General features: G+C 40.1%; 1 protein-coding gene across 4 annotated transcripts; it reads right to left on the bottom strand.

Annotated features, from left to right (window-relative positions):
• Positions 1-7,371: 7,371 nt before the first annotated feature.
• On the bottom strand, positions 7,372-26,853 carry LOC112432379 (outer dynein arm-docking complex subunit 2). 4 transcript variants are annotated; one of them, XR_013100060.1, is made up of 24 exons: positions 26,741-26,853; positions 26,173-26,420; positions 25,753-25,910; positions 25,198-25,402; positions 24,955-25,061; positions 23,173-23,309; positions 22,694-22,807; positions 20,493-20,623; positions 19,893-20,024; positions 19,617-19,748; positions 19,322-19,475; positions 18,773-18,919; positions 18,223-18,432; positions 17,100-17,333; positions 14,993-15,103; positions 14,727-14,881; positions 11,654-11,834; positions 11,500-11,561; positions 10,747-10,861; positions 9,063-9,251; positions 8,632-8,853; positions 7,863-8,010; positions 7,506-7,674; positions 7,372-7,421 (listed from the first exon to the last, which is right to left on the bottom strand). XR_013100060.1 is itself a non-coding variant. In XM_076887945.1 (23 exons), the coding sequence occupies exons 2-22, from the start codon at positions 26,394-26,396 to the stop codon at positions 7,885-7,887; spliced, it is 3,246 nt and encodes a 1,081-aa protein (XP_076744060.1). In that variant the 5' UTR covers positions 26,397-26,420; positions 26,741-26,853; the 3' UTR covers positions 7,379-7,674; positions 7,863-7,884. The 4 variants fall into 4 exon arrangements, 3 of the variants coding, with proteins under 3 accessions (XP_076744060.1, XP_076744062.1, XP_076744061.1); XM_076887945.1 differs by having other exon boundaries at positions 7,379-7,674; XM_076887947.1 differs by having other exon boundaries at positions 7,379-7,674; positions 20,493-20,620.
• Positions 26,854-27,921: the final 1,068 nt, after the last annotated feature.

Genomic DNA, 27,921 nt, shown 5'->3' with positions numbered 1-27,921 from the left:
TTGTTTTATAGTGACATTATACAGGAAAACTCTGTCATTCAATAAGGCCCCTTTGTTTCAGTGTTTTTCTCTTTGACCCAAGAATTGATGTGTGAGAATCACAGGCTGGTACAAGGTTGAAATACCACAGAGATCACTCCCTCAGCTACATTAGTTTCTTAATCTCTTAGGAGACGCCTGTTGAAGGCCAGATGGTTTGTTTCAGAATTCACTAATGAAAGAACTCTTTATTTTGTGCCTTGAAAATATGTCGCTGAGATAATCACAATTGTAGCTGAACTGATAAACTACACAAAGGATGCTTCTTCACCCAAGGGCAGGAAGACGCTCCCTTATCTTGGTCTGTACTGGTTTAAACTGATAATCTGCTGTCTCATGAATTTTACCCTCTATATAAACTGTTGTACTTGTGAATAAAGTTGAGTCAATTTGGGAAGACAATCTAAAGCAGTCTCTGTTTTCTTGTTCTCCCAAGCTGCTCCCGAGCTCGTACTAACACGCTGAATGGCATGCTTGAATGTTGCTTGAGAATATATTTGACTGTGTTACAGACTAAGGGACATTCTCTGCTGATAGGTGAAGGTACATTCTCTGCTGATAGACGTCCACGCCTCGAAGGAAGCCGATCCACGGATTAGGCCCTGGAAACCGTTTCCTTCAGTTATTATTGTCCGGCTGGAAGCAGCAGGGGTGTCAAAATTCAGAGGCCATATCCACCCGAGGCCTTCGCGGTCTAAGTGCGCCGGGTCCTCCGAAAGCCAGGTAGGCTGAAGTGAGCGACTGTGAAATTGGACGGTCAGAATTACGTCACGAGCTCTCTCGGTGGAGATCAACTCTGCCGTCTGCTGCTTGCTATCTAAAATATAACCGGACTTTGGCGCAAATTCTCGACCATCTCACACTTCTGTTTAATCGGTTTTCTGTTTGACGTTTATTCAGTTGTGTGAAATACTCAGGAATCCTCCAGAGGGCTTAATAAAGTTTTATTGACTCTAATCATCTCAGCCAAACCGATTTACTCACGAATAAATAAAACACTGAAAAAAGCCAGACAATAACATTTTTAAGTTATCCAAGTGACTTATCATGTTTAACCTGAGTAGCGAAAACCGCGGGGGTTTGCTGCTCTCGCCGGCTCAGATATTTAAGGTTTACACACCTACATTCTCGCCTGAAAATATGTTAAAAGTTTATTTTGCGACCCAGAAAGAATAATAAGAGTAATATTAACACTAAGTAGCTGCCGCCATTGTTGGAAACTGGAATTGGCTGGACCATGCTTTGAATTCTGGGATATGGTTTTTCAACTTTGTTGTCCGGGTGGAAAATCGGGAGAAATTCGGGAGAATGGTGGCTCCGGGAGATTTTCGGAAGGGGCACTCCCGGAGAAATCGGGACGGTTGGCATGCATGCCTTAGACCCATGCAATTCATTTTTCCCTACTTTTACAAAAAAAACAAAAAACAAACAAACAAACGGTTCTGCGGCTCAGACAGCGTGTAGCGGTTGCTAGGCAACAGTTTCTCGTTTTTTCTTTGAGGGTGGGCGGGGTTAAACGCAGATCAAATGACATCACAACCAGGGATCAAAGGAGTAGTCACGTCACAGGCGACGTGAATCTATATATAGAAGGCAAGGCAATGTCTAGACACACACACCGCTTGGGTTCAAACGCAGTTACTTGCTTAATAACAAACCTAGAATAAATTTTCACGAAGCAAAGAGAAATTTAAACACAATGAAAAATATAAAAGCTAGGAGTAATCTGGATAATTGTACAACTGATGACACAGTAAGTGCTGTGAAATCACTTGTGCGCCAGTTGTTCGACAACATTACAGCGGGGCAGTGGGACGAGTTTCTGTTAGGTCGCGCAGACAAGGTCACCACACAACAGCTCTCTCAATTTGTGGCAAACATGGTGACCCTGTGCTCGCAGTCGACAGCTGCAAACCAGGGGTCTTCCCAGGCCACCCCTGCACTTGACGTCTCCTCTGCCACTGCTGGCAGAAAAATAGTCAAGCGAAGGAAGACTGCACGTGGCGGTGGGTTAAAGAAAAAACTCAAAAACCCGTGGATGCGCTGTAGGCGTCAGTCAAGTTCTGTCAGCTCCGCAGACGGAGTTGAAAGCGCCATAGAAAATCCAGTCAATGTAACATCTTGTGACGTTCCTATGGATTACACCGTACAGGCAGTCATTGACGGTGTGATTTTTCAGGCCGAAAAAGCAGCACATCTCTCTGCTGAAAATTACAAGAAAGAAATGTTTGACAAACTCTGGCCTGAGCTGGAGTCTAAAGATGTAGAAATCGCAGAAAATGTGGAAACGGTCATTTTCTCTGACATCTGTAAGGAGCTGGCTATTCCAGAGCATGCTGTTTTCTCCACCATGGTTTTAGACGAAAAACACCAAGAAACGATCATTTCTACATTCAAAAAACACCTGGTTCCATCTTCTGAATATACATCTAGTTCTGTAAAAGCTCCAACCCCACAGAAATCCCCTGTTAAACATGAAAGCGTGCCAGCTGAAAACAACTCTGAGGATAAAATATGGCTGAGCAAACTTATTCAAACTGTGTTTTCAGAGTTTGCTAAAATATCAGTGTCCCCCTCTTCCGATTCTCTGCATGAACGTTTGTTGGAGAAGGTCTGGGCTGAAATCCAGAACATTAAAGTGCCTTTAGGCCCAGAAGTGCTGGAAAAGGTTGCCAAGGACATTTTCAGTGATCTAAATGAAAAATTAACTGCTTTAGATGAATCACTGAGTGACACCACAGTTTTTTGTGTGTTCAAACAACACCTATTGGCATTAACAGACACGTGTGAAGTTGAATCACGTGAGAAAGAAGAAAAATACAGACTTTCTGTGGAACTCTGTAATGGGGACGTGATTAGGTGTGCTTTTGATAAGGCAGGCATTTTCATGCCCCCAGACATGATTGAAGCCATCCAAAACAGATTTACCACTGTAGTCTGGAAAGAACTCAAAGAAGAATGTGTTAAAGTTCCATTGGAGAACTTTAAAAACCTCAGCAAGCTGGTTTACAAATCTCTTTGCAAAAAGTGTAAAACGCCTGAGAACGTTCTCCTGTTCATGCAGTTACAGTACCCAATAGTTGAGGAAACAATCGTGGACGTGTTCAAAAACCAAATAGCAAAATTATCTAAGAAACCGGGTTCCATCCGCCAATTTTTAGCATCTGCACGCAATTTTTTTTGCCGGAGCAAAAGACACAATAAGGTTTCTGTAATGTAGGGAAATCAACTGAAAACATTTCTTAAAAACTAATTGGAGCCATTTTTAAAATCATAATGGCTCTTTAATTAATTGGATCATTTATGAAACTCCGCGGACCGGTCGCGACAGATGGCCGTCCCCTCACTGAGCCTGGTTCTGTCGGAGGTTTCTTTCTCTTAAAAGAAAGTTTTTCCTCCCCACTGTCGCCGAGTGCTTGCTCAGAGGGGTGTGTCTGCTGGGGTTTTCTTTTTAACACTGGAAGGTACCAAACCTTACAGTAATACATTGTAAGGTTTCCTTACAGTGTATTACTGTAAGGAAACCTTACAGTGTGAAAAGACCATCATTTACTTTCCCTTACAGATTGAAGTGAACTGAATTGAACCGAAAACACAACTAATTCAGCGCTTCAAGTTAATGTCAATAAAAATGTTTACATTTCATGCCCTGATTTCTGTTTGATTTCATTGTCTGTGAGTTGAACAAATTCATTCTTACCAACTTCGTGTTTCATTTAAACGTGTAACCTATTTTTAAACCTTTCAAAAATCTGAACATGGCAGAATACCGTTTAATAAAGCAGAATGTGATATTTTGTATCTGACTTATTTCAAAACATACATTGATTTATGTGTGGAAGAAGACAATGTAGCATTTTTTAAAGGAGAGAAAAGAAAAGGCAAATTCCTTTTTTCTTTTGAGATTATTGAACCATTTAACAAATTTGTTATAAAATGTATTCTTAATTTTTATAGTATTTGCTACATCTGGAATTTTGCTTAAAATGTATTGTGCAATTTATTTAGATTTTTCAAGGGAAAAAGTCACACTGATTATATACACTAGATGTCGATACACCATATATATCTATATATATATGTATCTATCTATCTATCTAGCTATCTATATATATATATATATATAGATATATATCTATATATATATATAGTATAATAACACTGTAAACTCCAAATATGTCCAGATAAGATGTTAAGTAAAGTTAAGTAAAGCATGCTACACTGCAGATGTCTTTTAAGAATGTGATGATAAAAAATAATCACTAGATGGCGTAATCAGCCCACTGAAAATATAACACACAAACCCTGTATTGGAGAATGGTAGGTACCTTAGGTTTACATTGCGGCTTCAGTATCTGTATTTTTGTGTTCAGACATCAGTAATCTCATCCACTGCCTTCCACGTATGTTTAACCTGAGTAGCGAAAACCGCGGGGGTTTGCTGCTCTCGCCGGCTCAGATATTTAAGGTTTACACACCTACATTCTCGCCTGAAAATATGTTAAAAGTTTATTTTGCGACCCAGAAAGAATAATAAGAGTAATATTAACACTAAGTAGCTGCCGCCATTGTTGGAAACTGGAATTGGCTGGACCATGCTTTGAATTCTGGGATATGGTTTTTCAACTTTGTTGTCCGGGTGGAAAATCGGGAGAAATTCGGGAGAATGGTGGCTCCGGGAGATTTTCGGAAGGGGCACTCCCGGAGAAATCGGGACGGTTGGCATGCATGCCTTAGACCCATGCAATTCATTTTTCCCTACTTTTACAAAAAAAACAAAAAACAAACAAACAAACGGTTCTGCGGCTCAGACAGCGTGTAGCGGTTGCTAGGCAACAGTTTCTCGTTTTTTCTTTGAGGGTGGGCGGGGTTAAACGCAGATCAAATGACATCACAACCAGGGATCAAAGGAGTAGTCACGTCACAGGCGACGTGAATCTATATATAGAAGGCAAGGCAATGTCTAGACACACACACCGCTTGGGTTCAAACGCAGTTACTTGCTTAATAACAAACCTAGAATAAATTTTCACGAAGCAAAGAGAAATTTAAACACAATGAAAAATATAAAAGCTAGGAGTAATCTGGATAATTGTACAACTGATGACACAGTAAGTGCTGTGAAATCACTTGTGCGCCAGTTGTTCGACAACATTACAGCGGGGCAGTGGGACGAGTTTCTGTTAGGTCGCGCAGACAAGGTCACCACACAACAGCTCTCTCAATTTGTGGCAAACATGGTGACCCTGTGCTCGCAGTCGACAGCTGCAAACCAGGGGTCTTCCCAGGCCACCCCTGCACTTGACGTCTCCTCTGCCACTGCTGGCAGAAAAATAGTCAAGCGAAGGAAGACTGCACGTGGCGGTGGGTTAAAGAAAAAACTCAAAAACCCGTGGATGCGCTGTAGGCGTCAGTCAAGTTCTGTCAGCTCCGCAGACGGAGTTGAAAGCGCCATAGAAAATCCAGTCAATGTAACATCTTGTGACGTTCCTATGGATTACACCGTACAGGCAGTCATTGACGGTGTGATTTTTCAGGCCGAAAAAGCAGCACATCTCTCTGCTGAAAATTACAAGAAAGAAATGTTTGACAAACTCTGGCCTGAGCTGGAGTCTAAAGATGTAGAAATCGCAGAAAATGTGGAAACGGTCATTTTCTCTGACATCTGTAAGGAGCTGGCTATTCCAGAGCATGCTGTTTTCTCCACCATGGTTTTAGACGAAAAACACCAAGAAACGATCATTTCTACATTCAAAAAACACCTGGTTCCATCTTCTGAATATACATCTAGTTCTGTAAAAGCTCCAACCCCACAGAAATCCCCTGTTAAACATGAAAGCGTGCCGGCTGAAAACAACTCTGAGGATAAAATATGGCTGAGCAAACTTATTCAAACTGTGTTTTCAGAGTTTGCTAAAATATCAGTGTCCCCCTCTTCCGATTCTCTGCATGAACGTTTGTTGGAGAAGGTCTGGGCTGAAATCCAGAACATTAAAGTGCCTTTAGGCCCAGAAGTGCTGGAAAAGGTTGCCAAGGACATTTTCAGTGATCTAAATGAAAAATTAACTGCTTTAGATGAATCACTGAGTGACACCACAGTTTTTTGTGTGTTCAAACAACACCTATTGGCATTAACAGACACGTGTGAAGTTGAATCACGTGAGAAAGAAGAAAAATACAGACTTTCTGTGGAACTCTGTAATGGGGACGTGATTAGGTGTGCTTTTGATAAGGCAGGCATTTTCATGCCCCCAGACATGATTGAAGCCATCCAAAACAGATTTACCACTGTAGTCTGGAAAGAACTCAAAGAAGAATGTGTTAAAGTTCCATTGGAGAACTTTAAAAACCTCAGCAAGCTGGTTTACAAATCTCTTTGCAAAAAGTATAAAACGCCTGAGAACGTTCTCCTGTTCATGCAGTTACAGTACCCAATAGTTGAGGAAACAATCGTGGACGTGTTCAAAAACCAAATAGCAAAATTATCTAAGAAACCGGGTTCCATCCGCCAATTTTTAGCATCTGCACGCAATTTTTTTTGCCGGAGCAAAAGACACAATAAGGTTTCTGTAATGTAGGGAAATCAACTGAAAACATTTCTTAAAAACTAATTGGAGCCATTTTTAAAATCATAATGGCTCTTTAATTAATTGGATCATTTATGAAACTCCGCGGACCGGTCGCGACAGATGGCCGTCCCCTCACTGAGCCTGGTTCTGTCGGAGGTTTCTTTCTCTTAAAAGAAAGTTTTTCCTCCCCACTGTCGCCGAGTGCTTGCTCAGAGGGGTGTGTCTGCTGGGGTTTTCTTTTTAACACTGGAAGGTACCAAACCTTACAGTAATACATTGTAAGGTTTCCTTACAGTGTATTACTGTAAGGAAACCTTACAGTGTGAAAAGACCATCATTTACTTTCCCTTACAGATTGAAGTGAACTGAATTGAACCGAAAACACAACTAATTCAGCGCTTCAAGTTAATGTCAATAAAAATGTTTACATTTCATGCCCTGATTTCTGTTTGATTTCATTGTCTGTGAGTTGAACAAATTCATTCTTACCAACTTCGTGTTTCATTTAAACGTGTAACCTATTTTTAAACCTTTCAAAAATCTGAACATGGCAGAATACCGTTTAATAAAGCAGAATGTGATATTTTGTATCTGACTTATTTCAAAACATACATTGATTTATGTGTGGAAGAAGACAATGTAGCATTTTTTAAAGGCGAGAAAAGAAAAGAGCCAGCTGAGTCTATTATTGTTACCAGACAAGAATATAACTGCACCAAATTTTGGAAGATTAAATACAAGAAATTTTAATCTTTTGACAAAGTGATTAAGTGAAACATTTTGGATTTACTCAGTTTCGAATGATGAGATTTTCTGAAATGTAGATATATTTAAAATAAATACATTTTTAAAATAGACATTGAACAGGATACACTTCCTTTTCAACATGACACCCACCTTCAGAAGGCATGTGACGCTCCTTATTGGCCCACAGTTTTCACTGATCGATGTCTCAGGCCAAAGGGTTGAGTAATGAACCATGACGGCTCTGTAGGCACGTTCACTTATTCAACCTGAACTAAACTGAGAGCAAATTTTGGCTTTTAGGGAGAGGTGAAAGAGATACCTGTAAAGGAAAGAGGAGATGTTGATTCAAAGCAAAAAAAATATGAACAAATGAGATCTTCAAAGGTAGGAATTTTTTTTCTAACAATTAAATGGTCCAAACGAAATTTGATAAGCCTGGAAAAACACAGTTCTTTAAAGTAACACATTACATAACTGCGCTGATCATTTTTGTATAGTCCCTCTTACATATCCAGGGGTGTTGCTGTGATCAGTTTCTAAAAGTGAATAACTCAGCATTCCTGTTAGCCATGTACAGTAGTCGGATGCTGCGCACACAGCCGGCAGCAGCTTCTTGAAGCTCCTCGTCATCGGATCCCATCATGTGGATCAGTGGCTGTGGAAGTATACAGGACAGAGCTGACAACCAGCAGAAGAATGTATTCCCAACAAATCTCATTTACTAAAGAGTGTTTCTCAAAACTGAATTAAAACACCAGAAACACATCACATTTCAAAGCATGAGATGCATTATAATACACCAGTCCACACATCGGTGTGGTTAGCAAAGAAGCAGAGGCAAGGCATTCCTAGGATTTTCCCAGAAAAACCAGAAGATGAAGTGAGCTAGCCTGTGGATGAAAAAGCTGTGAACTTACAGAATAAGTCCGGTTAAAATCTAAAAAACTGCTGTTCTTCTACTTATAACCACATTATTTTGTAGAAAAATACAAAAGCAGTCTGCTCAGTGTCGAGGAGTGTGTGTGAAACATTTGTGTTTCATGTGATTAAAATCCAAATATACATTATGGAGTAGTGTTGCAACTCTTAACTGGTACATTAATAAGGGCAAACATAGACACAGATTTAAAAAGTATTTCTTAAATTGGCACATTCTTACCACCCGTTAAAAAAAATCTAATAAAAATGTAAGTCTAAATGGAGGAAACAAAAAAGCAGTTTGAATGTGACTGAATTTTGGAGTCAGATATCTAGGTACCACAGCACTGTAACTGACCTGAACTACTTCTTTTTCATGCATGGTAATACAGTTGTTGGGATTCCTTGACAGCTGATACAGGGCCATGGCTGTGCTCCGCTGTACCGAGCCTTCTTTCGACTTAAGGTTACGCACAAGTGGTGCCACAGCTCCAGCCTCACCAAATGATGCCCTATTGCTGCCCCACATGCAGCACTGTGCGATGGCATCAGCAAGATGGTGACGGAGCCTGTCATGAGTCTGGAGAGAAATAAGACGCTACTGAATCCCAGACAGCATTTTTTACATTGCCCAGAACAAGTTGTGTCTACTAATGCACCCCTCATTAGCTGGATTCATACAGCAGTGAGTGATTAAAGAGCACCTAAACTCAGCATAAAGACGGTATATGAATACTGACAACAACACTACAACCCTGTTGTTTTTCTCCAGCTGTGAGGTGTTCTTACTGTGTTAGTCAGCTTGGCCAGCGATGGGACAACCCCGAAATCAGTGAGGATTGCCAGATTCTCCTCATCTTTGGCTATTTTGCAGATGGCAGCACAAATACTTGCCAGCACCTCATTGTTTGTTGAGCTCAGCAATTTAACAATCAGTTGGAATCCACCGATGAGCGAGCGTGCAGTTTCTCCTGCATCCTAGAGTCAAAAAGTCTGTTATTAGCTGCAAATGAACACAGAAGATGATCAATAGGGGAGCAGTCCTAAGAATCCAGTCCAGTGGATCCAGTGAATAAGTACTAACAAAGCCCGACCCTGTTTCCAGAAAATATCAGGATGCCTTTTAAAATGTAAATAAAAACAGAATGCAAGCATTTACATTTTTTTTCTTCCATCCATCCATCCATCCATCCATCCATCCATCCATCCATCTTCATCCGCTTTATCCGAGGCCGGGTCGTGGGGGCAGCAGCCTAAGCAAAGAGGCCCAGACCTCCCTCTCCCCAGCCACCTCCTCCAGCTTATCCGGGGGAACACCAAGGCGTTCCCAGGCCAGCCGAGAGATATAATCTCTCCAGCGTGTCCTGGGTCTGCCCCGGGGCCTCCTCCCGGTGGGACATGCCTGGAACACCTCACTCAGGAAGCGCCCAGGAGGCATCCTTGTCAGATGCCCGAACCACCTCAGCTGGCTCCTTTCGATGTGGAGCAGCGGCTCCACTCTGAGCCCCTCCCGGATGGCCGAACTTCTCACCCTATCTCTAAGGGAGAGGCCAGCCACCCTTCGGAGGAAGCTCATTTCTGCCGCTTGTATCCACGATCTCGTTCTTTCGGTCACTACCCACAGCTCGTGGCCATAGGTGAGGGTAGGGGCGTAGATCGACCGGTAAATTGAGAGCTTTGCCTTTACACTCAGCTCCCTCTTCACCACGACGGACCGGTGCAGCGTCTGCATTACTGCAGCTGCAGCCCCAATCCGTCTGTCAATCTCCGGCTCCCTTCTCCCATCACTCGTGAACAAGACCCCGAGATACTTGAACTCCTCCACATTTTTTTTCTTTTTAATTTTAATTTTTATCTATCATCTATCTATCTATAAATCGATCTATCGATCTATCAACTTTCAAATCACTGAAGTGGACTCTGACAAACAACACGAGTAACTGATGCTTAAATTATTTTCTGTGTTAAAGCTCAATTTAACTGGAATCTACACTGGTCCAAAATATGGATTGGCCTTGCTAACCACACAACTTAGCATAACCTTGTTCAAATATTGGCACACAATAACAACACAAAAATGTCCAAACTGCTGAGCTAGAGGTTTAAAGGTGGTAGTCCACTGGATTTGGACACAGTGGGTACATCAATATTTAATTTACAGCATTTCATAAGTTTATATGTTTTCTATGCTTTTAACATACCACGGTTACAAATGAATATAATGTTATTCTGTGCATGGTTGCTCTGTCCTCTGAGCTACAGCCACCCCAACTGTGTGCCTCTGGAGCTGGTAGCATGTTCAGAGAAGATTTTCAGCTGGGAAATCAGAAGCCATGCCACAGGATATTTACTCAGTCTGGCAAAAACACTGCAGAACTCTTTGGTTTACAGGATAAATATGTGCTTCACTTCACACAAACAGGAGACACAAAAGACCCAGTTTTAAGTCACAGACAACTAAAGAAATACATACCTCTGCATTTTCAATGCATGCACAAAGAGCCCAAGCAGCACTAGACTGAACATCTGCACTGGGGGTTTTTAGCAGCGACCACACCAGACGGATTCCATCAAGCTGGTCAATGATTCTGAAGAGAGAGAAAGACATGGAAGTGTTGTGAGAAAAGAGGGAATGAAAGACGGAATGAACAAACAAATAAACAATTGTAAACACATTTTGCCCACTGTGTGAAACTCCCCACAGTAACTGGCTATATTTTATCATACTAACAATTTTTTATTGGGCTTTTTATCCCAAACACATGTAATGGGTTTATTGTTAGTTAGCACTAATAGATAACTAACAACGTGAATTCTGACATTAAGTTGTATTTAGGTTTAGGTATGTTAGTCTGACCAGCTCACCTCCTAACAGTGACTGCAGGCCGATAGTAAAACACTGGGAATTAAACCACAACCACATTTAACACAGCAGGTACAATAAACAAAGCTTTTAAAATCTGTCATTAAGCCGGGGATAACAGGGTAACCTACCTGCATAATTACAAATGTAAAAAACAGGAGATTTCTTGAAGCATCAATGCATGACCAGTTAATGATACCGTGTTTAGATCCTTGACTTGATGTCATTCTTTTGTAAAACGGTATGACCGTATTGTCAAGAATATGTGAGTGTATGAATATATGAGTCAGACACATCACATTTTAACAGGCAGTTTGTCTTGTGTAAATTGTACTTGTGATGTACAGAAAGAGACAGACTTACACCATGTTATCCTTATTTGTTGCACAGGCACCCACTGCTTTGGTAACATTCACAAGCAGCGCCTGGTTAGATTACAGGAAGATGAATCGGTAAAGGAGCAAGTTGTAAACATGGCATCACCATTAATGCAAAAATAGAAAAAAAATCTAGATACCTGGTTTGGGCTTGTGAGCAACTTAACTAGTGGTTTGATGCCTCCAAACTCACGGATGGCAGCCTTGTTAGCAGGTATCTGGGCAAATTCTCCCAGGGCTCCCACTACATTGACCAAGACTTCTTCAGGTTGATCAGTTAGTAGATTCACCAAGATCTCCAAGGCTTTGTACTCTTGAAACCTTTAAGGAAAGAAGACAAAACTGGGGTTGTATGATATCACTTAGAATAATTTAGCAATTAATTATATTAACCAAAGAATGTAAAACAACACTAAGAGTTTAGTAGTGTTTACCAGGTTGTGCTAGACTGGGAACTGTAAACATTTGTGCTACCATTGGCAGCAAAAAAATACATAGGTGGAAAGTCAGGGGATGAATAAAGTACTTCTTATCTCACTTTTTAATCCATTCACTAGTCTGAACCATGTCTGGACCACGGTGTGAAGTGGTTTGAACAACAGACTGATGACTATCACTATGTCTAGAACCCCATGCAGGGCATACTACTCAAACTTAGCATTGACTTAGTTGCATCTGCAAGCCACACTGCAACCCACCTCTACTCCCCTTCTCCTTTCATGCCGTTTCTGACTAAATCCAGCATGAAATACTAGGAAAACACATGCATATCTACAATGGGAAGAAAACCAAGTCAAAAATAAATGTAAAATGTCAACAGCCAGCACACTGTGTGGCTCCAGTTTTGCCTTTTAACTGCACCATGGAATCAATGTCTGTATTATCATTAATCAAGAAAATGGCTAATATGTGCTGCTGTCCAGACCATGTAAATCATCAGTCACAGAAAAGAAAAAAACATCCTGTTGTTTGCAGTGGGCCACAGGGTCTCATTTGACCATGAACTTAATGACGGAAAAGAGAAGAAAGTCGACTTCCCTCTCAATACTCCTGTAACAAAACATATTCAAAAATGATTGTCATTTCAGTACGCCACTCAGCCTGTGACTGATTCTGAAATGAGCGCATGCCCCTAAAACCCTGTTACCATTAACAGCCTTTCCTTTTTGACAGTAATGGCTCTGTCGCTTCATTCCAAACTTTTGCCTGACCTAGACATTTCAACCTCCTAAGACCCGCACTCCTCTACGGCATGCATTTTTCATTTCTCTTTGATATTTGGTCACATTGGGGCCTTATTTTTGTTTTTAAGAAAAATAAGAGCCACATATGAGGATATTCGTTAAAAATTTTGATAGAACAGTAGCAGTATAATGTCCTTGTAAGTGGATATCAGGCCCTTGTCGAGCAAAATTGAGTATTTTGGTCTAAATAACCCAAAATGTGATGTCCACATATGTGGACGCCAGGTCCTAGAAGGTTAAGTGATAAGCCTGAGAGAGTTCGAAAAAACAGATCCACTTACACATTCAAGTGGGAATTAAAAACATTTGCTGTACATCATGCTGGTTTCCTCCCGAAGAGGCGGCCAATTTCACCTTCATTCATATCCAGCTGTGCATGTCATCCAAAAAACACAACATAACACAACACACGGAAACCAAACCACAAAATGAGAGAACGCTGTCAACCTTTGTGATAAGTTAAAGTTAGAGTGAGGACAACCAAAGTGTTTTTTAGTCTTTGTAGTGTCACTAAATGTGCTTTACATAAGATTAATGGCATCATTTCTTCTCCCATGGAGGTTATGTACGTGAAAGTGTTTGTGCGTGTGTGCATGCATGCATGTCATTCTTTCTGTAAACACTAAAATTGTTTTTATAATCCTTATAAAAATGTCTAAGGCTGTAGAGTGGGGTCATGTTTACTATCCATTAAAGTTTGGCTAACATCCTCCGAGGTCTCAAAGGTTGAGTTGATAATTAATTGGTCAAAAATTGGTAAATAGCTTCAAGTGTAGAGTGTATTGTCAAAATAGAGAAAGTACCGTACAAAGACCTATTTAAAACTATGTTTGTTACTGCCATTGTTTGTATGATAACAGCATATAAGAGATTCTAAATATCACATTACTTTGGACCTCTCACCTCTCTTTCATGGTCAAATGTTCATAAAATGTCTTTTATGTCGTAAACTGCTTAAAATTCTACTGCCATTGTTTGTAGTGGAAACATTTAGGAAGTGATACTGGCATATGGGAATTCTAAATATTACTTTATAGTTTTCATCCAAATATCATGTAACATTTGACCTCTGACCTCACTTTCAAAGAACAAAGAAAACGATAGGAACAAAATACAATACTGTTTCCTTGAAAGTAAATACAGCCCAGAGAGTGAGCTGCCTTGGCTGAGGTTTGCACTGTCTGAGCGCTTCTTCTGTTATTATTATTATCATTATCGGTAGCTGGATAACTGTTTTATAGTGTGACAATTCATTAAGTGAGGCAGAGACCCTGTACTGACAACAAGTGTTTTAAGCTGCTAAATTAGTCATGGCCAGTTAAGCTTTCATTGTGTCAGTTATGATATATGAAGTGCAGAAAGCCTTGTGAGTGCTACTGAACCCTTTTTCTAATTATTTTTAGAATTCCACTAAAATCTGAACTACACATAAGAAAAAATGCATTTTCTCACCTCAGGAAAAAGCTTTCAACTTCATATAGTACTTTTTTTTTTTTTAAATCATAACAATTATTACAACAGACTAGCTTATGAGTTCATTTGCTAAACTGAAGGGAATAACCAACACATCCTGACGTCTATGCAATCAGCATCCACGCTGATCCTTTTGTTTAGCTGTGGAAAAAACTGAAATCTATAAAAATAACATGTGGTGATGGTATAATGTCCCTCATGCACAGAAGTCGGCAGGATGCGTTCTATATCCACCGCTGCTACTCATGTGTTCACAGACTGCATCATTCTGGCAAACATATGTTCGAAAGGCATGGGCATATGTGGACGATTCAGTGTTTTACTGCTATCAAACTATTTCATCAAGAGATTTGTCAAAGTCATACTAATCTGTTACATCTAATAACGAACACTAAAAAGTTATGAATACATTGTTCTTTGTGTCTCTTTTATATTCTCTTTTAAAATCTGTGTGTGTTAATGAGTGGTACCGCTGTGCTGTCTGAGGTATTCATACTTAGTTACATTCTCCTGGCTTATGGAACATTTCCATATTGCTCCGGTAGCAGCAGCCAGAAGTTGCTTGTTGTCTGCTTTATGCAGCAGTGAGACCAGTGGCTGCAGACCTTTATACTTGCGCACCAGGTCACGGGTTTGCTTATCCTCTGCACACTGCAGAGCAAAAAGAAAGAAGTGAGAGCTATGTTAACACTGTATAGAACTCTTTTAGTCCAAATCCTTTATTCTCCAATGGATCCAAGACACAGACAAGAAACACGGTACCTTAAAGATAGCACTGGCACAGTGCATTTGTAGCTCATCGTTGTCACTGCTTAGGTTTCTGACCAAATCTTTGATCATGCCTAAAGTCTGAATGTCATTCCTGTAGCTCTCCTGTAGTGACACAAGAATAAACAGATCACATAACCATGAATGAACCATGAGGTGCTGTAGGGTTAGGCTCAGTGTGTCTCAGGCAGCAGCCAAGAGTGAAGGCCATGGAGGACCAATTGGTGGCTATTGAGGCTGGCGACTGAGTCCCAGCCTCCCAGTCTCCTCTCTAGTGGGGAAGGAGCCTGAACTAGTGTGTGAGGTTGAGAGATACTGGCTAGATATAGCCTCACCTCAACACATGGCTTGAGCTAAGGAACCAGTCTCCTAGAGAAGGACTGGACTCTGTTCTAGTCTAGAGTTGCCTTCAATGGGAGGTGGTGGGCTGCGGTGGGCATCCTTGAATTAGAGTTTTAATCAGTGGACAAGAGCGTTTGATCCCTGCACCTGCAAGCCAGGGAATAGGTCCTGGATGTTGTTTGCGCTTGGAGTACCCAGTGTACCCATAGTATCCACCCTTCTTGGAGTTGCTGGGTGGTGTGCTCGACAGTGCTCTGTCTGGAGCCTCTGTTTTCCTACTAGGAGACTTCCACACTCATATAGGCAACAATAGTAAAACCAAATGGTGTTCTGTTATTGGACCTGCACTATATTGCCAAATGTATTCACTCATCTATCCAAATCACTGAATGTAGGTGTTCCAATCACTTCTGTGGTCACAGGTATATAAAATCAAGCACTTAGGAATGCACACTGTTTCTATAAACATTAGAAAGAAAGAATGGGTTGCTCTCAGGAGCTCAGTGAATTCCAGCGTTGCACTGTGATAGGATGCCACCTGTGCAACAAGTCCAGCCATGAATACTTCCTAGCTACTAGACAGCCGACAGTCAACTATTAGTGGTATTAGCTCAAGAACAGTGCATAGAGAGCTTCATGGATTTGTTTTCCATGGCCGAGGAGCTCCAATTAAGCCTTACATCTATAAGTGCAATGCAAAGTGTTGGATGCCATGTTGTAAAGCATGCCTGGAGTGAAAAATCATGCTTCTCTGGCTGGAAGAGTCTGGTTTGGTGGTTGGAGTGATACTTGACTAACTGCACTGTGCCAAGTGTAAAGTTTGGTGGATGGGGGATTATGGTGTGTGGTTGTTTTTCAGGACTTGGGCTTTGCCCCTTAGTTCCAGTAGAAGGAATTAAAAAATTTTCAGCATACCAAAGCATTTCTGACAAGTTCATGCTTCCAACTTTGTGGGGAGAGTTAAGGAAAGAATGACAATAAGTCAGAATTGTTTTGTGCTCATCCAGTGCTCTCCTATGTCACACATTTTGTTCATAACCTTTAAGCACAGAATTTGTATGAACAACCAAGCATCGGAAAGTTACGGTTCGTGGCACCCAGTATCTCATGTGGTCTTGTTGGCTGCAGGCGGTGGTCTCCAGCTCACACTGGAGCAATTCACAGTCGAGCATGAACCAGTGAATATGAGAATTAACTCCTACACGTCTAAGGCCATGGCCATCAGCAGAAATAGGGTAAATATTTTGACCCCTCCAGATAAGGGGCTCGTTGCTGTCCCAAGTGGAGGGATTCTTGTTCCCTTGATTGAGGGAAGACAGGGGCAGAAGATTGACAAATAGATTGCGGCTGCTGTACTCGTCCGTCGTGGTCAAGAGAAAGCTAAATGTGAAAGCAAAGCTGTCGATTTACCGGTCTATTTACGTCCCTACCCTCACCTATGGTCACAAGCTTTGAAACTAGTAGAAAACCAGCAGAAACTAAAAACTAAACATTTTTAAACAACAACAAAGAAAATGTAAATAAGAAAGTTAACTCTGAAACTAAATTTTTATTTTTTTTTTAAGTTAAAATGAAATAAAAATAAAAACTAATTAGAAAATGCAAAACTATTATCAGTTCTATAAATGTATTTACAATAAAAAAGAAAGGGAAATTACTGGCATTGTCATTTAATAAAAATGATTTGCAGTATTTGTTTTAACACTTTGAATAGATGTTTTAATTTGACGACTTGTTGTCAATCCTAGGCCCCTCTCACCTCTGAAGCACATTCCTGTAGGGTGCCAACCACTGGAATAAGCATTTTCTGAAGTGGAGACTTGAGCAGGCGTCCCAGCAGAGGGATACCCCCAGCCTTCCGAATGGCCTTCTTGTTCTTGGTGCTCCTGCTGCAGCTCCATAATGCTAAAGCCCCACAACAGGCCACCTCTATATCCTCCTCCTGGCTGGGAGTAAGGCTGGCGAAATTAGGAAGGCAGTCCAGCAGCTTTACCTGATTGGAGATATAGACACCCCAAAACTTACATGTATATAAACACACAGATGAAGCTGTGTGCAGACAAGCAAACACACTCTGTATTTAATCTGATATTCTCTACATATAAGATCTGTGAGCCTAACACAAATTCAAGAACTAAACTCAAAAAATTTATTTGCTAGATTTGGGTAATAATTGATGGTTCCAGATGGAAATAGCTCATTTTTGGTCATGATGGGTGGGATTAAAGTTCTGTTACTAGAACATTTCATTCAGGGAGAATTAAAACAACAGAGAAGTTAGGAGTGGAAAACTGTCAGGATAGATGTTGATGCTGAAAAGCCCAGTGTGACCATTTAAAGCCATCATTCTGTGTTCATTTGATTTGGAGCTGAACAAAATAAACAAGACATGGTGGCTAAATTAGGAAGGCAGTCCAGTCAAAGATCCCTCCATCAATAATCACAAATGCAGGTCAGAGGATGTAGGAGACATTCTATCTGGTACCCAGCACCCACTTTCTAATTTAAAAAAAAAACTGATGACCACTATCAGGCATCTATTGTGTGAAAAGGGAACATAATTCTTTACTTCAAGGAAGCCAAAACAACAAAAAAAAAACCTTTGAACTATGTTAATATATGGATTTCATCAGAATAAAACAGAATTTTTCTCAAAGTTTTCAGGTTTTCTGAGGTTATTACAAAGAAATACTACATCATAAATAAGCTGACCTGTGTTTTCAAGGAAAATCTGCCACTGTTGGACATTTTTCGTTATTACCAGTACAGAAAGATCAGGCTCAAATCTGCAGTGTTTTTTCCTGCTGCATTCCTCACCATGGGATTGTAGAGCTTGAGCCATGTCACACTCTGAACTTGCATTTTACTCTGCTTACACTCACCAGTTTATTGATACCACCATATAACCTGACATTTCTTCTTGCTCTGCGGAACTTGGCCACGTTAGCGATGGTCTCGGCAGCTAAGGCCTTCAGTTCCTTGACTGGTGAGTCCAGGATCTTCACTATGCTCTGCACGCCTTTCATGTCAACAATAACCCGACGGATTTGCGAGTTGTGGCTGATGGTTCTCAGTATTTTTAGAGATCCGATCTAATCACAAGAACACACATTAATATTAAATATAACCAGTTAAAAATTATGTTTGTTTTATGATAAAGAAACTTATGCCTACAAGAGGTCTCTAGTAGCCAAAAAAGTAGCAAAACTTTCCACTAAAAGTAGATAAAATGTTGCAGTACAACCCAGTTGAAAAGCACCAACCCACACATCTCATTAGGAATGCTATAGAATAATTGCTACCCCATTTTTTAAACAGCATGCTTTCTACCTTGCACTCATGTTTCTGAAACTAAAACACAGGCTGGCACACATGGCCAGCTCTGTTCATGCCAGCAGGCCATGCAGGTCCAACTTTGTCATGGCAACTCACTTTGCATTTGTGTTCATCTGTATCCAGCAAGTTAAGGAGGACTTTAAGGCCACCTGTGTCCTGGATAGCCATTTGGCATGACTCCTGCATCAAATTAAAGTCCATCATGGCACAAAGAGTGTCAACAGTGACTATCTGGTCACCATCCTGAAACAATAATTTCAAACACAAATGAATTAAAAAGTAGGAGAGGAGGAAATAACATTAAGAATTCTCCATTCTCTTATACTGCTCTTCCCTCTTACTCTGTTGTTTTTTTTCATAATGCTACACATGCTGGAGCTGTTTCATTGATGCCACAGCCTTGTACTTTAAGTGTTTAGCGTTGTGCTGGTTAACACTGATAGAAAAAAAAATGATTTGCTGAATTCCTGGTGTTCAGTTTGGCTCATGGTAGGTTTCAGCATCTAATGGTAATGATATTATAAAATGACTACTGGGCAAACTATAAATAACTGTGCTGTGTGGCGTCCAGACACACACACACACACAAAGAGGTTTTTGTGAAACCTGAGTTTGCTTCTGTTGTGCAGAGTGAACTTATCATACCTTGAGATACTTAACCAGTTTCTGGATTTGCCAGTATTCAGAGGGCAGGTCTGTGTTAGTCTCTGGATGGCGATATGGCTGCTCCTCTTCCTCTTCACTCTCAGTGGAGCTCTCACCGAAAAGTTCCCCTGGCAGGGCTCCTGCTGATGTCTTCCTAAAATACACAAGAGCAACTTCTGCCTTTTTAATTAGACATACAATCAAAACCCTATATGTCTAACGTCTTGGTTGAATTTACCATTTTACCAAATTACCAATTGCAGATCTAGAGGAAACTCTTAAAAGGAAAACTTACAGTTTCTGGGAAGACACGTGTCCAGGTGAAGAAGATGCAGATAATTCTGCTTTCGTCTTGCTCTTGGCTCTTTGTCTTAGATTTTTGTGCTCATCTTCAGAACTCTTAAGGGGTTTATTTTCCTCTGTTTTACTATAATGAGGTGAAATAAGAGTCATTATAGCTGCTTCATGGCTACAATCAGATCCCTTGCACTTTTAACCTCTGCTTAGTTTAATTTAGCCCAGCTGCAGTGCAAGAAGGAACCCTTGTAGGTTTTGACAAAAGAGATCTTACCGTTTTTGGGAGGACATGTGTCCAGGTGAAGAAGATGCAGAGAATTCTGCTTTTATTTTGCTCTTGGCTCCTTGTCTAAGACTTTTTTCCTCCTCTTCAGAACTCTTATGGCCTTTATTTTCCTCTGTTTTACTGTAATGATGTGAAATAAGACTCATGATACCTACTTCTATTTTGAGATGGTCATTTTTCTGGCATAATCATTATTTAACAATTCAGGACAGGGTTCAGCATTTTTTAAGCAATTAAGATTAAAAAGACCAGTTTCTCCTCAGATGGGTACAAATATCCTGAGGTAAAGCTGCAACAGCTCAGCCCTTGCTAGATCTATTTATCAATCAAAGACCAAATTTGATAGATCTTTTGGGGATTCTTTTCTCATACTTATTCCTAAGTTTTGTGTTTAGCAGAGAGCAAAGAGGGTTTCCCTTGAATTTCTAAACCATATAACGATGTTTTTATAACATCTTAGCAGATACACTAAACACATGCATTAAAGACTTGGCATCATGGTCATCAAAGTTCATCTGCTCTTCAAGAAGAATACCTGCAATGCAATGAATATTCAGAAGAATTCTTAAGTGAGGAATCATCACATACCCACATGTAGACAAGATACCACTTGGTCTTGGTTCATATATGTTCCTACGTGTTGTGTGCAGCTCAAGCTGTAGTTGCTCATTCACAGTCTTTTCCTTTTTTGTTGATAGTTCTTGAACTGCAGAAGCCTGCTGGTAAGGGGGAAAGCGAGAAGTTGAAGAATGAGTGTAAATACCTCTTCCAATTTGCAACAAAACAAGCGAAATTTGACTGTAAAGTGCTTTGTAGTCTGACTGTACATTTCTCAAATTCTTGCTTATATAAAAAAAGCTATTCTGATTAAGCTGATTAGCATTTCTTTGACTTCTTGTCAATCAGCGTGCTGTATTTTCCATCCATTTTTGCAACTCTATGTCTGACAAAGTCTTGGTCATGCCACTCAAGGAAGACTCATATAAAAACCACGAAAGAGTAAAAAGTTATAATTAAAAACACAAAATTGACATAAGAGCCCGTACTCAACAATATATGGACTTATTTATTTGGGCTGTGTTTGTGCATTAGCTAGAGCCAAGCATGCCCAATTGCTTTTTTCATTGGCTTGTGTTTTATAAAACACAAAGTGCTATTGGAAACGTATGTCAATATACAAACCCACAGTTTGACTTTACTAGGCTAACCAACTTTCTCCAGTTCTACTATATGAGAAATGGACAAATTCGTACTTGTCTGCCTGGAACTCAAAAGTACTACAGGAAATTAGCCCTGTTGTTCTCAGCCAACTTTGGTGGTTTCTCCCATTGATACTTGGGGACGTCTAGTCCATATGCGGCACAGATGTTTCCTATACACAATGTCTCTGTGCTGTCCTTTTTTTGCTTTTAGCCTTTATTTGGACAGATGCAGTGAAGAAAGACAGGAAAGCAGGGAGAGAGAGAGGGGGGTTGGTTTCACGGACTTCAGGTGGAGACCTCAATGCACTGTAAGGAGTTTTTTATGTCTTGGCATCAATGCCACCTATCACCTCCTGTGGCCAGCTTATTATTCCATCAATACATATGCCCTATCAGCATATGATCTTATTCCTGCTGTTCAGTTTGCTTTTCAGAACCTTTTTTACCTTCTAGAGGTACTTGGCTATGGCAGGCCTTCACTTCACCTCAGTTCCCACTGGCCTGTGGGATAAGAAGGTACTTGCAGCTGCACTTTTTATCTGATATTCTATCTTCTAGCAAGTTTGGATCACCTTCCCTCTCTTTGCAGCTATTCGCCTACACGTTCCCAGTCTGAATGACATCTTGATATCCTCGCTAATGATCCTGGTGATGTAATGTTCCCTCACTGATGGGATTTTGCCAGTGAGCCGGGGGACTCCTGCTCTTGGTTGAGTGGCTACTTGAGGTTGGGCACAATCTTTTTCCTCTGATAAAGATTAGATCCTTCTGTCCCTGTAGGCAGCTGGGTATCAACTAGTTCAATTCTGCTGGTCTCTTTTACTACAGTTGGTTCATTATGTCCATATTGCTCACTACTGTTTCCACTGTGCAATAGCCTCTTAAACTCCAGCTTCATCTTTTATTGATGTCATTGCAGTGAGCTGCCAGGTGCTTCTTGGGCAGTGTGGATGTTGGCTTTTGTGTTCATCCATAGTTCCCACATGTGTTAAAGATAACTGATCTCTTACTGCATTGGCTGGAATAGTAGCATCCATCAATTCTGTGTTGTCAGTCCTTGTCCATGTATAAGGCATACATGGACAAGTAGTAGTTCCAGTAGTCCACTTATCATCAGTATATCTGGGCATATATACAGATGTATAGTATTGCACTATTGCAAAAAATTCACATTCATTCACTCAGCTTAAATGGCTGAGAGTAGTACAACATGCTAATATAAACTGGGAGTTGGTGCAGACTATTGACTGATTAGCAAAGTCTGATAAAAAGTAAAAAAAACAGGGACACTGCAGGTTCATATACTAACAACTGCTCAATCATTGAAGTCATGTCCAGAAGCATACCCTGCTTTGCTGTCTGTTTGGTCTCTAATGAAATTTTTTAGCCTGGATTACAGAATCCCAACTCTGTGTACAGATATGAATCACACAGCATCAGTCATAAAATCACAGGATTAGAGAGAAGGTTCATAAGACAAAGAGGCATTTGAGAACCCACACACTTTTGCTTAGAGAGTTACAATTCACAGCAAAAAAAAAGACACACCTTAATGTGTTTATGTTAATTGCTATAATTCTACTCTACCTGGTTTATTTTATCAGCAAAATGTGGAGATCTGCTCTTCAGAAGTGTTACCAGGTCTTCATAAGCATCACTTGTTCGCTCATATCCATTCTCCTCCCCCTCCTGTTTTATGCCCTGTGAAAACAAAGTTAATTAACTTTTTTTCTATTCCAAAAACCACAATTTATTGTGGCTCACATGTCAGCTGTTGTTAGTTAAAGTTACAGTTGAGCTGAGGTTAGAACATATCTGAAAGCTTGTGTGAAAATGAAATGATTATGTTTTAAGTCATATTTACATAGAAATATAAAAGATCACAATGTGGACCACACTGCCTTTCTACGGAAGAGGATTAGGGCCACTGGAAAAAAAATCTGAGAAAAAAGTTAGAATTCTGACTTTTTTCTCAGAATTCAGGAAAAGAAGAAAAAAAAAGACGTGCCCACTTTTTTTTTCCAGTGGCCCTAATCCTCTTCCGTACCTTTCACTTCTAGTCTTACCCCATTGAGAAAACTCCCAGCAGTGCTACAGGTAATGTAGAGGGTTTCAGTGTCACAGGGCTCAATCACAAGGTAGCAAATGTCACCCTGCACCTGTCTCCACAGGGGGGCACGATAGCCATTTGAAAATTGAAAGTCTGAAAACAAAAACAAGAAAGCCAACTTAATAACCTTGGAAATGGTTAAAGGTACAGTCCGTTGATTTTCGAGTTTATTTCACAGAAAAAAAGAATTCAGCTTCAAGCCTCATCTCCTGAACTCAAGTTAGGGTTCTAACCAGGGTTCATACGCATTTTTGAGCATCAAATTCAAGCACTTTCAAGGTCCATTTTCAAGCTTTTCCAGCACATTACCAAAAAAAAAGAATGCCTGTTTCACTTTGCATCACCTCAGTAAGACCATGTAAAAATTAAAACAAACCATCTTAGGTCGACTTAAATGTACTTTGTGCCTCTTGTTAAAACAGAGAAAAATGCACCACACAAAAATACTGAAAAAGGAAATGGTTGCCTTATATGCATATAGTATACAAACTCAAACACATTTCTCTTAAAAATTAAGATATGCAAATGTGAACAAATGAACTTGTTAGAGATATTCATCTCCACTTGAAAAAAACAACAACCCCACAAAACAAGAAAACTGCACCAAACACCACAATAATACACAGCAAGGCCAAATTAATAAGTCTCTTATCAGGTATTGATGCTTCTTTCCTATGTGACACAAAAATAGGAGACAGATGTTTGTTTTTTTTAAGCACCCATGCCCAGAAAAATGGGGGCAAAAGGGAGGAGATCGCGTTTAATCGGTTATAACAAGAGGTCAGAAATATAAGTGCCGACGTGAGTAGTGTCCATAGAAACCTCCGAATCTCAGCCAGAAAATCATGTAAACCATTTCAACAACAACCAAACAAAGCGAAGATACCAAACAGTTAAAAGAGCAGCTATGTCACCATGAATCTGTGGACAGGTAATATCCATATTTTGATTTATGATTTTCTGGAGTTAAAGGTGTTATATGCTATAAAATACTTTTAAATAAATTAGGTGAAGGGACTTTAAGAATGCACAAGCATCTACCTAAAATCTATTTATTTAGTCTATCATCTGTGATATAATTATGCAAAATTATAATGTGTTGTTCATCTCCCTTAAACAAACAGGCAGCCTTAAAGTATGAAATATTAATATATTAAAACACTTAAATTTCTCTGCTGTCTTGCTCATAGAGGGGCTGTCTGATTGTTGAGGTTTTCTCTGTATTATTTTAGGTGCTTAGCTTACAAAATAAAGGTGATGGTTGTGATTTGGCACTATATAAATTGTTTTGAATTAAAGTAAAAATATAGTGTGTAACAATTTTCTTTTTACGCAAACAGTAGTTGAACCACACCAGCTGGTGCAGCCATCATGGGGCACAGTCTAAATTTCATGTTTTTGATGTTTCCTACAGTAGCTAATCTACTGACATCTAACAGTGCAGCATGATATCATTGGTTATGATGTCTATAGTTATACTTGCAATATAAATCGGATTTGAATGGGGGGTTTTTTGTTTGTTTGCTTTTTCTGTAGAATAGAATAAAATGTGTCATTATGTGTGCATGCTGCTAAATGCAATGCAATGAAGCAAAATACCTGAGCTGAAAAATGACTTTGTAAACTGGAATCTGTCTCTCATGTCTTTGAGAGCAGCAGAACACAGCTTTTATGCAGCATTAGAGTTAACAGTGACTGCTTTCCTCGTATTCCAGTAAAATGTGGAACTGATTCAAACCTGATGTGTATCGCAGCGACTTCAACAGCCCTTTATCCCCTCCACCGCAGAACATTTGAAGGATTTCCACTTCATTCTTCACTGCTTTGGGGTTCAGCCTTACTTGTCTTTTGTGAATATTAAGGAAAACAAAACAATAATTCATTAGTAGTTACTTTTTTCAATATGCTTCCTAGTCCAATCAGATAGGCTGTTTCAAATGTGCTTGAACATGTCTAAATGGAAATATTGTGGAGCACTCACTCTGATATGTCTTTAAGAAGCTTGTCAAGGATCTGTTTGTCCATGTCTTGGAACAACTGAAACAGTTTGACCTTGACCTCCAAGTCCTTAGATAAGCCTTCCTCCTTCGTCCTGTCTACCACACTTACTGCATCGTCATGGGCTTCTATCGCCAGGTCAGAGGAAAAGCTCCTACCAAGAATCTTAACCAGGGGCTCTTTGTTTTCTGAACAACAAAAGAGGGGAGGTTTAGCGATTCAAATTCAAATGCTATGAGTTGGATTCATTCTGAACTATAAAAACAGCTGGCTTTGACTGTACTTTGTTTCTTTTCAAAACTAAGCTAATATTATCTCTCCATAACAAATCCACTGGCAGTATGAAATAAGTATTACTATATTCATCATGTGTCCATCTGTTAAAGAAATATATATTAGTTCAGAGAAAGAATTACCAATGGTGGCATAATTGGATGGCTGTACACAGTAACAAGGAGGACAAACACATTAAGTCTGTGGGTTATGGAGGAATGCTGGTGGTTGGACTGCTTAGGATGCAAATTGGACTCAAATTTACCTTCTAGACATGCCCGAACCTCCACCAACTTCTTATCATCTGCCAGATGAAGCAGTTTAGAGAGCTGGCTGAAGCTGCGTACATAAACAGTCGGTGGAGAGAGCTGCAGGAGTGGATGGCCCTCACTATCTCTTTCGTGGGACTGAACATCTGAGTCACTGAGTAGGAAATAAAACAAAAAAGAAACTTTAATTGCCTGAAATGCTTAATGGAGATCTGAGTCTTTGTTTTTGTACTTCTGATGAAATACAGTGGAACGTTCTCAATCTTACTGAAGCTGAAAAACAAATTAATTACAGTCCACATGCAGCTTTGAGTATGTCTAAGGTAAAAACATTTGGAGACCATGGTGACAGCAAATCCTGCACAGACACATAATACTGAGAGCCAGCCAGCTGCCCACTTCATGATTAGACCAACCTGATGTCGTAGTCTGTTTTGAAATCAGACGGCACTAAAGTGGTACTCCACTGGAGTGGCTCCTCAAACACATGTTCAGCTTCCTGTGGGTGTTGGGAACTAAAGTGCTCCACAAAGTGCAGGATTTCTTTCAACAAGGACTCATTCATTGGTGTGGATGCCAGCTTTGCAGTACTGGAGCTGACCATGGTCCATTGGGCAGCCCTGGTCAATGATATCCCCATCGCTGTGTCTGGGATACTCTAAAACTTAACATTAACAAAGGAACCATTTAAAACAGCCTTTTAAGTCTTGGTTTGCTTGTTGGATATGACAGGAAATAAATAAATATTTCTGGATGGATTCATGGATAATTTTAAAAAAAAAAGAAGACAGACTACAGTTAAGCGTATTTTTATGCTACAGAGTCCCGTTATTAGAAAAGCCGATGGTCTTCAGCTAATATTAGATACAACAACTGAAACCACACCGAGGTATTCCTCATTAATTCACCATGAAGCAAGTCTCTTCCGCTGTCTGTCATGAAGTTATGACTATCTGTTTTTTACCTGTATTAGTACAAACTTACCGTGTATTTTAACTTGCTTTACAACACCTTTACTGGTAGCTAGTCAACCACAGTGTCCATAGAAACAAGACCACTATCGGCTCTAGTAAGTGCCCCTCCCACTTTTGTTGCCATGACACTGGTAAACGAAACGGCAAGCGAGTTAAGTCAAAATTCACAAAACCAATTGTTTCAGTTGACACATGACGATAGAAAACGACTTTTTATATAGAGAAGAAGAAGAAGAAGAAGAAGAAGAAAGGTGGTGTCAAGTGTCGTTGTTGTCACTTACTGAAGTTGGCAATCTTTTCAGCTGCTGGTGAACATGTTAGGAGCCTACAAGTCATGTCCTGCGACCCAATCACTTACTGTATTCAAATTCAAATTTTATTTGTCACATACACAGTCATACACAGCACGATATGCAGTGAAATGCTTAGACAACTGCTCGTGACCTAAAATAAAAGACTATGAATAGGATAGGAAATAAATATGAAAATTTAAAAAAAAAAGAAAGTTAAAAATAAAATAACTGTACAACAAAATACACAATATAGAAAATATATAAGAATATATGAAGAAATATAGAACAATAAGAGCAGCTGTACAAGTAATAAATGGTAATGAAAGAAATGTAATGTCCAGGGTTGTGCAATCCACATATTTAAGTGTCTTGTGCAGTGCAAAAATGCTTAAAAGTGATTTATTTAAGTGACGTGTGACTAAGTGAGTGATTTGATTAGATGACCATGCAGTGTAGTTGTGAAGTGCCCACTAGTGTAAACAAATGTCCGGAATGTCCAGTGTGTGTGTAAGAACCATATGTGTGGGTCAGTATTATGTGGTGATGTGATTGAGAGACCGTATCGCCTGCGGGAAGAAGCTCCTCCTCAGTCTCTCTGTGTTGGTCTTCAGGGAGTGGAATCGCTTTCCTGACCTCAACAGAGAGAACAGTCTGTTGTTGGGATGGCTGAGGTCCTTCACGATCTTCCTGGCCTTGGTCCAGCACCGTCTGCTGTAGATTGAGTGCAGGTCAGGGAGCTCGGAGCGGATGGTGCGCTCAGCTGATCGCACAACCCTCTGTAGAGCTCGTCGTCTGTCCTGCATGGTGATGTTCCTGAACCAGGTTAAGATGTTTCCCGTCAGGATGCTCTCTATGGTGCACGAGTAAAAGTTCCTGAGCACCTTGGAGGGCAGTTGGA

This window comes from Maylandia zebra, linkage group LG9 (genome assembly GCF_041146795.1).
Source record: "Maylandia zebra isolate NMK-2024a linkage group LG9, Mzebra_GT3a, whole genome shotgun sequence".
Classification (NCBI taxonomy): Eukaryota; Metazoa; Chordata; class Actinopteri; order Cichliformes; family Cichlidae; genus Maylandia; species Maylandia zebra.
Note: the sequence above shows the minus strand (reverse complement) of the source record. Positions and strands in the feature narration are given on the sequence as shown.

Coding starts and splice junctions, on each gene's coding strand:
- LOC112432379 (XM_076887945.1), bottom strand. CDS start 26,396: ATGGGGATATCATTGACCAGGGCTGCCCAATGGACCATGGTCAGCTCC. Junction 23,310..24,954: donor GTCGCTGCGATACACATCAG/GTTTGAATCAGT, acceptor TTTTGTTTTCAG/ACTTTCAATTTTCAAATGGC. Junction 9,252..10,746: donor CATGCATTGAAAATGCAGAG/GTATGTATTTCT, acceptor TTTTGACTCTAG/GATGCAGGAGAAACTGCACG.